At 48.2% G+C, this 14,682-nt stretch overlaps 1 protein-coding gene across 1 annotated transcript; it reads left to right on the top strand.

Annotated features, from left to right (window-relative positions):
* Positions 1-1,637: 1,637 nt before the first annotated feature.
* Positions 1,638-7,267, top strand: BHLHE40 (basic helix-loop-helix family member e40). Its single transcript, NM_001257518.1, is given in 5 exon segments — positions 1,638-1,978; positions 2,142-2,211; positions 2,472-2,579; positions 3,481-3,604; positions 4,927-7,267. Coding segments are annotated over 5 exon segments (1,239 nt in total). The 5' UTR covers positions 1,638-1,898; the 3' UTR covers positions 5,784-7,267.
* The last annotated feature ends 7,415 nt before the right edge of the window (positions 7,268-14,682 follow it).

Here is a 14,682-nt window from a genome sequence, read left to right on the forward strand (position 1 = left end):
AGGAGGTCTTTCCGCCCCTGGCTCGGGACTTTGGGTTAGCTTCTCCCCCGCTTCTCTACCTAGGCATCTTGGTTAGAATTAAATTAAAAACACAAAGCAACACAAGTTCTCTTTTTTTTTTCCCTCTGTCAGCCAGTGGCCTCGATACAATTTTCCCAGGGCTGCCTTTCCTTTATTGCTCAATTTATCCTCTTCCTAGAGGTTCTGTAAGTTCAAGGGCAGGATCCGTGTCGGATTCATCAACAAACACAGCGCCTAGCACAGAGTAGGGGGCTCAACAAATATGTGTCGACTGCATGATTGCTAAGATTTTACTGTGTAACAGGCGGTTTTATTTCTTGTCTCTCTCATCCCTCCTGCCCTGGGTGCAGACCGCAAACAGCGCCGCCGAAGTTCCCAACAGGCAGGGAGAGGGCCGATCCGGGTTGGCACACCACGTCCCCGGGGTCTCAGTCCCTGGGTCAACGCAGAGGGGCTCGCGGTCCGCGGCGCTGCGACCTGAGCCCCGGCCACGTGAAGCGTCACGCCCTGCGCTGCTGCAGGGCAGGCGCCGCCGCCGCGGTTGTGTAACGCTGCAGCCGGAGGGGAGGCGACCCGGGCGCCTCTGCTCTGGAGGGGGCAGAGGAGGGAGGGAACACCGGGCACCGTGCCCGGTATCTTTCTGTGCTTGACTGGCCGGGAGGAAGGGGGTGACACTGGGGCACCCAGGGGGCTGCGCAACCAGGTGCCCGCCCGCCCGCAGGCTGTGCCCGGGAGCGGAGCTCCTGGGGAGCGAGGGGCCCTCGGCTCACACCCTCCTCGGTCAGGTGCGCGCGGCGTGCTCGGCGGCAGCCTCAGCTGCCCCTGCGCTTGGCTGTCTGCCCGCTTCCCATGGGGTGACATCCGCCCCGCCCCTCGGTCCCTCCCCAAGGCGGGCAATTCCTGGACGCGAGGGTGAGCAGTGGGGGCAGGGAAGCCAGGACGGAAAGAAACCCCAGCCTCTGGGGAAGGCTGGGGGGCCGGGCGACTCCCTCCGCTGAGCGCCGGTTCCTCCAAGCGGGCCGGGCGGGGGAGGAGGAAGAGGGCTGGGCTGGAGCTAGCAAGGGGATATTCCTCTCCCGGCTTGAGTCAGACGCGGGCGGATCCGTCCTCCCCCGTTCCCTCCCAGGAGACGGGAACTTACTTCATTTCCCTGGGGCAGGTTCGCCCACGTTACCAACTCTCCCCCTCCCCCAGCAGCCCCGTCCCTTCCAGCTTCCGCGCCCCCCACCCAACTGGGCAGGACCCAGGTTGCGCTGCCACCCCCTCTTCGGGGAAAGGCGGCCGCAGCCGCAGACACCTGGGGGCCGGGGCTGGGGGTGGGGGCTCCCTAGCAGCCGCCGGAGCGTTGTCCAACACGTGAGACTCATGTGATGAAGCCGGGGGAGGGCGGGCAGGTCGCTCCTTCCCTCCCCGGCAGTGGCCAGACGTGCCTGGAGTCACAGGGTAGAACACGTAGCTCCAACCCACCCACTCGCTCCCATTTAACCCAGCCCGCAGCCTCTCCATTACTCCTCGGCTTGTGCCCCCACCCCCCCCACTCCGCCCTAACCGCCCCCCCCCCACCCGCTCCCTCCCGCCTCCCCGCCCGCCCCACTTCTCATTCACTTGGCTCGCACGGCGCAGACCGCGCAGGGAGCACACACCGCCAGTCTGTGCGCTGAGTTGGAGCCAGAGGCCGCGGGGACACCGGGCCATGCACGCCCCCAACTGAAGCTGCATCTCAAAGCCGAAGATTCCAGCAGCCCAGGGGATTTCAAAGAGCTCAGACTCAGAGGAACATCTGCGGAGAGACCCCCGAAGCCCGCTCCAGGACAGTCCTCATCCAGACGCTCCGCTAGAGCAGACAGGAGCGCGCAGTGGCCCCGGCTCGCCGCACCATGGAGCGGATCCCCAGCGCGCAACCACCCCCCGCCTGCCTGCCCAAAGCACCGGGACTGGAGCACGGAGACCTACCAGGGTAAGTTGGCACTCCTTGGCCCTTCAAGCCTCAACTCCAGCCCCATGTTATGCGCCACTCTCAACTTGGAGCAGCTCCGGGCGCACCGGGGGGTTCTTGCCCGGCAGAACGCCTGCAGCCGTGCGCAAGCAGTCACGACCCTTCCTGGTCTCTCTTCCTGCAGGATGGATTTTGCCCACATGTACCAAGTGTACAAGTCAAGACGGGGAATAAAGCGGAGCGAGGACAGCAAGGTAAGCAAGTGCACCCCTGGGGACCCTGCGCTCAGCCCCTCGCGCGCGCTGAGTTTCCAAGAAAAGTTTTCTCGCTTAGAGGTTGGCGAGGGGATGCAGGGTGTGGGCTCGGTGCCTCTTCTGAGTGACTTGGAAAAGAAGGGGCAGATGATGGTTCTGGTGCTATTCTGCTCCTCTGCCGGACTCGTGCTGCGGGGCTGGGAGGATAGGCTTCTCATCTCCTTTCCCAAGCGCCCACCGCCTCCCCGTGCGTCTTGCAGGAGACCTACAAATTGCCGCACCGGCTCATCGAGAAAAAGAGACGTGACCGGATTAACGAGTGCATCGCCCAGCTGAAGGATCTCCTACCAGAACATCTCAAACTTACAGTAAGTGAGAAGCTGGCCCCTTTCCAACCCAGTCCTTTGCCCAGAGGGCGGGCGGGGGTCACTCGCCGCCTGCAGGTTCCGCGGGGAACTGCAGACCAGACGGGCGGATCAGAGCTGGCGGGTGGCTCTGTGGTGGGGTCCTCCTCCACAGTCCTTGCGTTTTCTGGCTGACTCATGCAAATGAGGCGAGAACCGCTTGGACCTCTCCAAGTTGGCTACAACACCAACTGGCCTTCCTTTTCAAGAGTTTAACTTCTGGTGATTTTCAGGATTCCCTAGTTTTTCTAACTTAAAGGAACACGCCAAGCAACACACACATTTACCCCTTTCCCTCCACCACTCCCCCCACCTTTTTTTTTGTTGTTAAATAAGTGGACTTGCTTTGGTGTGTGATTTTTACGGCCTGTCCTTTCTTGACAGTAGCCCTCAGCTACTTGGCAGCCTTTGGTTGGGGAAATGGAAAAAAAAAAAAAAAGTATTTTGGGAGGAACAAAAAAGCCTGAATGAGCTGGAAGTTCTGAAAGGGTGTAAGGAAAGAAGTAGGGAAAGCCTATTGGCTGCCAGACATAATAGAGGTCCCTCTCTGAGTTGACACCCCTGCAGAAAAATGTTATCTCTGGATTCCCCTGAGTTAAGGTCAGCAGAGGCTGCTGGAGAAATTTATCTGTCAAAGCATTTTCCTGAGGTAGTTGCAGCTTCCAAAATGCCTCCAAAGAGAGATGGCACCCTTTTTAAAATTATTTAATCATATATATTTTATATATATGTGTGTTAGAACAGCCAACGAAGAAAGACTATCCACTTTTTTTTTTTCTTTTAGAGACATTTCTCTTTGCTAAGAAATATCCCAAAGGTGGGACTTCTTTGACCTCACCGCTGACTAAGCCTCTTTTCCTTCTAGACTTTGGGTCACTTGGAAAAAGCAGTGGTTCTTGAACTTACCTTGAAGCATGTGAAAGCACTAACAAACCTAATTGATCAGCAGCAGCAGAAAATCATTGCCCTGCAGAGCGGTTTACAAGCTGGTGAGTGCTGATTCTGGCTCTCCTCTTTTTAAGAGTTTGAGCACAAATAGAGAGCCTGTGGGCTCAACATCTGATGGAATAAACATTACTGCAACAAACTGCTTATGCACCTTCATTGGGGGAGATGCAGTTTTATCTTTCCTAAAAGGTCAGACTTTTCATTTGAAATGCAGTGTGCCACCTGGCATGAATACGTATTAGTGAAATGATAAGATATTCCTGTGGCATTTTAGCTTGAGAGTCTCTGGGTTCTGGGAGATTTCCCTACTCCCTTTTAAAATGCCAAGGCACCTATAATTTGCCTTGTGGGTGTTTTACAGTTGGTCTTCTTAGCCCTCTTTCATTGGAGAAGAAATCGTGGGTATGCCCCAGTGTTTTCCTGTTTCTTTGCTTCCTTGTCACTTGGTGTGTGGTGTGATCCTGGCAGGATACAGCAGGAGTTTTTCCTGCATTTCATGTGGTTCCCTGAATAGCCACTAGGTATCATGGTAAATTGCACAATCTAGCGAAACCACTGAAGTTTCATCATTCGTTTCAACAGACTTCCAGATAATCGGAGTCACCTAACCTTCTAGTCTCACTTCTTCCAAATAATACTGTACTGACTGGGGAGAATTATTCTACCCACTCCCTCATTTCATTCTCTGCCTTCCTCTCCAAGGCTCGTATGATGAAAATTGCAAAAACCCAGCAAATGCTTCTGCCAGTTTCCTCATTAAAAATAGGAAGATGGTCATACCTAATGTCTTGAGGATCATGGATAGAATATGTGGAAAAGATATAGAAATAGAGAGCCTAATTAAAGATCACAGCATGACTGCAACTTTTACAAGTCATTGAAAATAAGTTTACTTTAGGTGATTATTGTTGCTTCAATCTTTTCCTCATTTTATAACTATCTGGCGTCTGCCCATTTTGCCACGGTGCAATGTTGTATGCATTGACTCAGGTTTATGAATACATCAGAATGTTCTTTGCTGCTTCACTTACATGGAAAACTCACAAACCACCTAGACATTCCAAAAGAGGGGAAGCAGCTCATCTCTATTAATTATGGTCCATTTCCATGATAGGATATTATGCAAACATTAAAAATCGTATTTTATCTGAGTGTTAGTATATGGATTATTTTAATTTAATTATTTATACTTTTCAGTGTAATTCTTCTCTGAGCATACTACTTTTGGAGTTAGGAACACAAATCAGTAAATGCGATTTCTTTTTTTAACAAAAACGAAAGCACCTGGTTTTTTGGCGTATAGGTATCCAGGTGCACCACAGGGCCTTCTGAAACATTTTCCTTTGGATTTTTGTTTCCCTAGGTGAGCTGTCAGGGAGAAATGTTGAAACAGGTCAAGAGATGTTCTGCTCAGGTTTCCAGACTTGTGCCCGGGAGGTGCTTCAGTACCTGGCAAAGCACGAGAACACTCGGGACCTGAAGTCTTCGCAGCTTGTCACCCACCTCCACCGGGTGGTCTCAGAGCTGCTGCAGGGTGGTACCTCCAGGAAGCCATCAGACCCAGCTCCCAAAGTGATGGACTTCAAGGAAAAACCCAGCTCTCCGGCCAAAGGCTCGGAAGGTCCTGGGAAAAACTGCGTGCCAGTCATCCAGCGGACTTTCGCTCACTCGAGTGGGGAGCAGAGCGGCAGCGACACGGACACAGACAGTGGCTACGGAGGAGAATCGGAGAAGGGCGACTTGCGCAGTGACCAGCCGTGCTTCAAAAGCGACCACGGACGCAGGTTCACCATGGGAGAAAGGATCGGCGCAATTAAGCAAGAATCCGAAGAACCCCCCACAAAAAAGAACCGGATGCAGCTTTCGGATGATGAAGGCCATTTCACTAGCAGTGACCTGATCAGTTCCCCGTTCCTGGGCCCACACCCACACCAGCCTCCTTTCTGCCTGCCCTTCTACCTGATCCCACCTTCAGCGACTGCCTACCTGCCCATGCTGGAGAAGTGCTGGTATCCCACCTCGGTGCCAGTGCTATACCCAGGCCTCAACGCCTCTGCCGCAGCCCTCTCTAGCTTCATGAACCCAGACAAGATCTCGGCTCCCTTGCTCATGCCCCAGAGACTCCCTTCTCCCTTGCCAGCTCATCCGTCCGTCGACTCTTCTGTCTTGCTCCAAGCCCTGAAGCCTATCCCCCCTTTAAACTTAGAAACCAAAGACTAAACTCTAGGGGATCCTGCTGCTTTGCTTTCCTTCCTCGCTACTTCCTAAAAAACAACAAAAAAGTTTTTGTGAATGCTGCAAGATTGTTGCATTGTGTATACTGAGATAATCTGAGGCATGGAGAGAAGATTCAGGGTGTGTGTGTGTGTGTGTGTGTGTGTGTGTGTATGTGTGTATGTGCGCGTGCGTGCACATGTGTGCCTGCCTGTTGGTCTAGGACTTTAAAGCTCCTTTTGGCATAGGGAAGTCACGAAGGATTGCTTGACATCAGGAGACTTGGGGGGATTGTAGCAGACTTCTGGGCTTTTCCCCACCCAGAGAATAGCCCCCTTTGATACACATCAGCTGGATTTTCAAAAGCTTCAAAGTCTTGGTCTGTGAGTCACTCTTCAGTTTGGGAGCTGGGTCTGTGGCTTTCAGCAGAAGGTACTTTCAAAAGAGGGCTTTCCAGGGCTCAGCTCCCAACCAGCTGTTAGGACCCCACCCTTTTCCCTTTATTGTCGACGTGACTCACCAGACGATGGGGAGAGAGCAGTCAGACCGAGCTTTCTGCTAACATGGTGAGGTAGCAGGCACTGGCATAGCACGGTAGTGGTTTGGGGAGGTTTCTGCAGGTCTGCTCCCCACCCCTGCCTCGGAGGAATAAAGAGAATGTAGTTCCCTACTCAGGCTTTCGTAGTGATTAGCTTACTAAGGAACTGAAAGTGGCCCCCTTGTACAAGCTGAGCTGCCCAGGAGGGAGGGAGGCAGGAGTTCCCTGGGCTTCTGGCACCTGTTTCTAGGTCTAACCATTAGTACTTACTGTTCAGGGATCCAAACCAAGGTCTGAGAGACACAGACACCCCGAACGAGCACCCCAAAGGGCACAAAGCTGAGTAACAAACTGCTGCCTTCAAACAGAACTAGACTCAGTTTTCAGTTCCATCCTAAAACTCCTTTTAACCAAGCTTAGCTTCTCAAAGGCCTAACCAAGCCTTGGCACCGCCAGATCCTTTCTGTAGGCTAATTCCTCTTGCCCAACGGCATATGGAGTGTCCTTATTGCTAAAAAGGATTCTGTCTCCTTCAAAGAAGTTTTATTTTTGGTCCAGAGTACTTGTTTTCCCGATGTGTCCAGCTAGCCCCGCAGCAGCTTTTCAAAATGCACTATGCCTGATTGCTGATCGTGTTTTAACTTTTTCTTTTCCTGTTTTTATTTCGGTATTAAGTCGTTGCCTTTATTTGTAAAGCTGTTATATATTATATAAATATATTAAAAAAGGAAAATGTTTCAGATGTTTATTTGTATAATTACTTGATTCACACAGTGAGAAAAAAATGAATGTATTCCTGTTTTTGAAGAGAAGAATAATTTTTTTTTTCTCTAGGGAGAGGTACAGTGTTTATATTTTGGAGCCTTCCTGAAGGTGTAAAATTGTAAATATTTTTATCTATGAGTAAATGTTAAGTAGTTGTTTTAAAATACTTAATAAAATAATTCTTTTCCTGTGGAAGAGAAAGATGGTCTCCTGAATTTTTTTTAAATAACTCAATTGGTGTGATATGGCTGACTCCTATGTCCTTCCTTCTTGGCTTAAGCAAACCAGTTAATCTCAGTGTAATTTCATTCAGCTTTTCATGTGCTTTGTATTCAATCAGAATAAGCTTAGTCAACTTGGCAGGTAAATATTGGTTTAATTTTTTTTTTAACCCTTGCCAGGGGTACACGATCATCCTCTACCTCTCCAGAGTTAAGTAAAAAGCATATTTTCCCCCGCCTGCTTTCATCGTGGTCCTTGGAACTTGACAGAAAACCAAGGTATGATACCGTGGGCTGCAGTGTCTGGGGAGCCTGCTGGAGGGAGAGGCACATTGAGAAAAGATTTACTGGATTATTATGCAATACTAATTGATGCTGGGATAGCACCTCTTTGCCAAAGCAGTCTAGCTTTTTCAAATCTATGAAGGTCTAATGGATTTGCCATATCCTGTCTTATTCCTGCTGGAGGCAACATTCCATAATTATTTTCTACATCCTTCCTGGACTTCCTCTCCGGTGTGTTTGTGCGTGAATGAATATTGGGTGTTCCTTAGACAAGTGCTCTTATTGAAAAAAAAAAAAATTCCATTGGAAAGGTAGGAAATGACCCAGTCGTGTATTTTTGCCTCTCTCCTTTGCCTTGATTTGCAACATTCCTGTGGGATACTCCCTCTCAGGGGTATCGTGATGTTTCCTGATGGCCAGCGCCTGACTCAACAGGCTCCAGCTCCCAAAGCTGCCAGAACCCCCTGGTTGTGTGGAGCACAGCCGGGAAGCTGTCCCTAGGGATTTCTCAGTCAGGCAGAGGCTCCAGCTGACCATGAAGACTGCTTCACATGTCACCTTCCCTGTCTCCTCACGGGCCCGCAGGTGAAAGTGAGCATTTTCTGCTTGTGCTAGATGCATACGGAATGCACATAACTGTCCCCAGGCCACACAGGCTGTTGTGCAAGGAGCCGGGACCAGGAGTTGGAAACCTGGCATCGATAGCTGGTGGTCTATCACCTTCCTCTCCACGCCTGCTTTTGACTCCATAAAAGAATTCCGAGCCCTTCCCGCAAGTCCTGTAGCAGGCAGATGGCAAATTCTGTGTGCCACCCTTTCTCCCAGCTCAGCGCCTGGGCTTCCAGGTCTCATGCCTGTGAAACACCTCAATTGCTCCATGAGTTGCCAGACCTCTCTAGCTAGACTTTTTTGGAAAAAGCCCAACAAATCAAACTTATCCTGGTGATACAGCCGGGGGTTGAAATCAAGACCAAACTCTTTTTGCATGACCCTCTCTTTTTCCTAGGCCACTGCGGGAGGAGTAGCTATGGGGAAAGGAGGAAGTGGTTGGAGCAACCTGAACTAAAAAAAAATATTTGAGGGTTCCACGCAGTCAACCCAGAATCCCCCTATGGGAACCTGCCCCTGTCAAATAGCCCCTAAAGTTGCAGCTGTCCCTCCACTTCATTTTCTGCTTCCAGTTCGCCCTTAACCTTTCCTCTAGCCCAGTTTTAGCTGCATCCAAGTGCGCTCAGAGGGAGGTGCGGGGGAGGGGCGTGCACCCCAGCCTAATGCCCACTGCGGACAAAGAGGACTTCTGTTTAAAAAGCGGGGTGTGTGAGTTTCAGGGGGCGAAGCGCTGGCTCCGGGGCCAAGAAGAGGTGGCAGGAGGCAGGGGAGCGGAGGCTGGGGATCTGGCCGCCTTCAGACAGGGCGTGATCCGCCGGGCCTGCCGGGATGGTCTCACCCAGCGCTGACCTGCCTCGCCTGTTGACACAACGTCACGTTTCCGACTGCAGCCCTTTCATGTGCGGCCCGCGGCTAAAAGCGGCTGCCGGTTCCTGGAAGCAGACGTGCCTGGCACCGCGTCAGCAGAAACCTGATCCCCGGGGAAGCTTGGCAAGGCCTCGGGATCGCTCGGCCCCCAGAAATAGGGCCTGGCAGCGGGCGCAGGACGCCCCCCCTTCCCTCGCGCCCAGCAGGAGGGAACTCGAGCGCTCCCCGTCAGGGGTGGGAGGGAGGGCTGGGTGGGGTAGGGAGCTGGATTTAGGCAGAGCACGGGGACCAGGGCTTAATTAACTAGAAGCTAGAAACTTCCCACGGGTCATCGCTCACTAATGCACGTCAAACAACCTAGAAGTATCATTATGGGTACTATTACAATTCACATTTTATAGATAAATAAAAGCAGGCTCAGAGAGGAGAAGTAACTAGCCCAGGGTCACACAGCTTCTGAGGGGGCTACACGTCTTGTAGGATGGTGGATCTGTTGGTCTGTAGATCTCCTAATTGGATCCAAGGAGAAGGCTTTCACAGAGTCGAGTTGTTAATGACTATAATAATACAAATATGGATATTTATTACTAATAAAAATTACAGCAAATGTGTTTGTAGCATTTACTATTTGCCAGGCACTCTGCAAAGTGCTCTACATACAATAACTTAATTATCACAGCAAGTCCATGAAATAGGTAAATTAGTATACAGTTAATGAACTGTAGGCACAGAAAGGGTAAGTAATTTGCTTAAAGTGACACAGCTCCAGTGATGAATTGTAATTTAAACCTAGGAAATTTGGCTGCAAAGTTTGCTTAACTATAAAACCACACTGCCCTTCTAATTAAGTTAATAGTAGTAAAAGTAGTAATAATTACAATTATTACTATCCTGTTTTGAGTAATTTCTTTGTGCCAGGTATTAACCACTTCATGTGAATTGCCTCTACTTACAGCAACTGTGAAGGGTAGATATTAATATGCCTCTTTTTTTAAGTAAAAAATTTTTAAACATGCTCATTTTACAGATGAGAAAACTGGAGTTCAAAGAGGGGAAATGCCTTATCTGAGGTGACACAACATGTAAGGGACAAAGCCATCCCATTTTCTGGTATGGAACTGCTTCTACACGGAGCTCCTGTGATGTTGGGCTTTGATACACATTATCTCATTTAATCCTCCAAATAGCCCTGCGGAGTCGGTACTGAGCATCATGCTCAGCCTGTGGATGAGATAACCAACCTCATAATAAAGTTATTTGCCCAAGTCTTTATTTGTTCCTTACCAATGTCCCCACACACCATCCCACAGCGAAGAATGGGCCCATCCTCTGGTTAGAGAAACTAACCCAGCATGACTATCACAGAATATGGGGGGCAGGGGAGGCACTCCATAGGTTGACTGTGCTAAGAACCAGAATCTGGGCTTGAAGAAACTATATCAAAGTATTGTGGGCCAGGCACGGTGGCTCATGCCTATAATCCCAGCACTTTGAGAGGCCTAGGTGGGAGGATCACTTGAGACTGGGAGTTTGAGACCGGCCTGGGCAACATGGCAAAATCCCATCTCTACAAAAAATACAAAAATTAGCCAGGTGTGGTGGTGCATGCCTGTAGTCCCAGCTACTTGGGTGGCTGAGGTGGAAGGATCACTTGAGTCCAGGAGGCAGAGTTGCAGTGAGCATGATTGTGCCACTGCGCTCTAGCCAGGGTGACAGAGAGAGATCCTGTCTCAAAAAAAAAAAAAAAAGGATTCTGTGGGGAAGGAGAGAGATTCCTTTTCTCATGTCTCTCCTAAGGTTAGGAAAGGTATAAGCCTAGGGGACTAGCAAGGTGTGAACCACCTGGGGCAGGGCAGTTCTGCTGGAGGGAGGGAGAGAAGGAGGGAGGCAGAGACTGAGTTCCAAGCTCTCTCTCTGGAAGGGAGCCTCTGCAGGCTTAGAGACCGGGCCACCACAGCTCCTGTCCCTCTCAGATTTCTTTGGCCCACCCACACCCTGGCCTGTCTCTTCCCCTTTGGCCACCATCCCAGTACTTGGCTGGTGAGGGGTATACAAGAGACTGCCTCGCTTTGTGGAACGGGCCAGGATCTCAGGTTAGAGAGGAGACAGCACGTGTTGAGTTCCCACATGGTTTCATAGGAAGACTGTGTGTTAACGGGATCGGCGTGTTCTCCTGAGACCCAGCTTTCCCTGAGGTATCTGCCACGTGGCGTGCAGGGAGGGAAGGCTCCAGGTTTCTCACCCTTCATCGGCAGGAACAGCTTCCTTTTTCTGTCTTACTGCTGTAATAGTTTGTTTGAACAAGAGTTTTATTGCTGAAAAGACATCACAAACAAGTTTTGAAGGCCACAAATGACAGCCCCTTCCTCAGGCACTGCCTTCACCTCACTCGCCTCTTTCCCTAGGATCCAGAGGGAGGCTGAGGCCATTCAAAGCCACCCCAACACACACCCCACCCAGCACCACCCCCTGTTTATCCCCAGCCATCTGTTTGGCCCGACAACCACAGCAGAACATGAGCCGGGTGAAGCCTCTCCCATTGGCCATGGAAGCCACTGACATGCTCGTCTCGCGGCTGGGCCATCCAGTCTTGTGATGTGGCTGGATTTGGGCCCAGAAGGTTTCTTCCACTATAGATGGGGCCCTCCCTTCCCTGGGGATTCTCAGCAAAAATGTGGAGGTGGGACATGAGGGTGTCACAAGGCTGCTGGGTAGGGGGACCAGCCTCAGGCTAGGACCAAAGGAAGTAGGGCAGCCAGCCTCTGCTCACCCTAAGTCCCGGCCCTGTTCTCCCACGCCTGCACCCACTTTTGAGGAGGCAAAAGGGAAGAAACTTGTGCTTATTTGTTTGAAGAGCAAATATGTTTTTTTGAAACCGAATTGCGGATGGGGATGCGGGGGTGGGAATTATGCAAGGGTCTCAGGGGAATTCAAGCCGGGGGGGGGGGGGGGGGAGAAAGGAGGGAAAAACCACTCTCTTCTCAGATGGAAAAAAAAAACCTGTTTCTTAAAGTTTTAAATAAAATATCTAATATTTTGTATCTCTTTTACTGTGGAGAATTTAAAACATATTCAAAAGTAGAAACAACAATATACGTTTCTCCAAAGAAGATATACAAATGGCCAACAAGTGCATAAAAATATGTTCAATGTCATTAGTCATCAGGGAAATGCAAATCAAAACCACAATGAGATACCACTTCACACCCACTAGGATGGGTATGATATTAATAATAATAACAACAAAACAATGGAAAATAACAAATGTTGTCGAGGATGTGAAGAAGTCTGAAGCTTTTGTATATTGCCAGTGGGAATGTGAAATGATGAAACCACTATAGAAAAAAGTTTGGCAGTTCCTCAAAAAGTTAAATATGGAATTACCATATTACCCGATGCCATTTCTAAGAGTTACATACCCAAAAGAATTGAAAACAGGAACGCAAACAAATACATGGACACTTACGTTCATAGCACTGTTCACAAGAGTCAAAAGGTGGAAACAACCTAAATGTCAATCAACAGTTAAATGGATAAACAAATTGTGGTATATACATACAATGAGGTATTATAGAGCCGCAAAAAAATTATTAAAGTACTGGTATATGCTACAACATGGATGAACCTCAAAAACATTATGATAAGGGAAAGAAGCCTGGCAAAAAAAGTTACATGTTCTATGGTTCCACTCATATGAAATATACAGAATAAATAAATCCATAGAGACACAATACAGACTGATGGTTGCCAAGGGATGAGGGAGGGAGAAAATGGGAATAAAATGGGTACAGGGATTTTACTTTGCAGTGATAGAAATATTTTGGAACTAGCCATGGGGCAGGGGGGTTGCACAACATTGTGAATGTAATAAATGGCATAGACTTGTTCACTTTAAAATGGTTACTTATATGTAGATTTCACCTCAATAATTTTTTAAGTAGATAGAATAGCATAATGAACCCTCCACTTATCAGTCTCCCAGCTTCATTAGTCATTAATTCATGTCCAAGTCAGTTTCATCTGTAATATATACCCATCCACGTCCCCTGCTCATGTATTATTTTGAAGCAAATCCAGATATCCTATAATTTCATTTGTAAATATTTCTAAAATATTTAGGATATATCTCTAAAAGAAAAGTGTTATAAAAATGACTATAATATTATCATACCTAAAAATATTTAACAGTATAAAAAGGCAACCTTTTAGACTAGTTCTTTAAATAAGAATATAGATTGTTTTCAAATTTTAAAAATATAAAAAGTGATCAGAAAAAAGAATTTGTTCCCTGTCCCTATCCATCATCCTGGTCTCTATGCCTTCACCAAACTCACCCACAAGTAGGCAAGTAGGCACTGTTTTAACTACTTTAGTTTATTGGCCAGCCATGTTCGTTCATACCTGTAATCTCAGCACTTTGGAAGGCCAAGGTGGGAGGATCACTTGAGCCCAGGAGTTCAAGACCAGTCTGGGCAACATGGTGAGATCCCATCTCTATAAACAATTAAAAACTTATCAGGGTGTGGTGGTGCATGCCTGTAACCCCAGCTACTCAGGAGGCTGAGGTGGGAGGATAGTTTGAGCCCAGGTTGGAGTGAGCCATGATCGTTGCTACTGCACTCCAGCCTGGGTGACAGAGTGAGATCCTGTCTCAAAAAATAATAATGTTTTTTAAAATAGAGTTTATTTATGCCTGTGCATATAAATATGGATGTGGGCTGTCATTTGTCCCCTTTTTCCACACAAAAATAGCATGCTATTCACACTGTTCTGCACTTAGTATGTCTTGAGGAGCTATCCACATGAATACATAGAAAGGCTTTTAATTCTTTTTTAGAACTACGCAGTATCTCATTGTATAGATGTCCTATAATTTACTTGACTAGTTCCCTATTATGAACATCTGGATTATTTTTGATCTTTTGCTATCACCAGCAGAGTTGCAATAAGTAATTTTATACACATGTCATTTTGCAAATCTCTAACAATATTTATGGGGTAAACTCCCAGATGGAATTGCTGGGTCAATGTCATGAGCATCTGTCATTCTGATGGGTATCACTCCGTGGGACACAGGTCATCCTCCTTTAGAATCCAATGTTGTTGCCTGTCTTGGAGGCAGTTTGCAAGAGATGTCAGAAAGCTTAGAACATGTATAACTGGAGACCAAATGATTCCACTTCTAGGAGTTATCCTAAATATGATTTTTAAAATTAATTAATTAATTTTTAAATAAAAAATAGAGACAGGGTTTTGCTATGTTGACCAGATTGGTCTCAAGCTCCTGACCTCAAGCCATCCTCTTGCCTCGGCCTCCCAAAGTGCTGGGATCATAGGCCTGAGCCACCACGCCCAGCCAAGAAGTTATTAATCAGGTTTTCAAAGACTAAGCTACAAGATTGGACATCTTTGTGCCATTCATAGGTAAAACAAAAAAGGAGGAAGAAAGGGAGGGACAGAGGGAAGGAAAGAAAAAGAAAATCAGAAAAATGGCTGAGAAGGAGACTGGTTGAATAACTTACAATATATGCAAATACTGGAATCCTAATAGTCACGAAAAATTATGTTAGGAAAGTAAATTTATTATTTTTTATTTGTTGTAAAGGGAGAAAAAGTAGGC

The sequence above is a fragment of the Macaca mulatta genome, chromosome 2 (genome assembly GCF_049350105.2).
Source record: "Macaca mulatta isolate MMU2019108-1 chromosome 2, T2T-MMU8v2.0, whole genome shotgun sequence".
Taxonomy (NCBI): Eukaryota; Metazoa; Chordata; class Mammalia; order Primates; family Cercopithecidae; genus Macaca; species Macaca mulatta.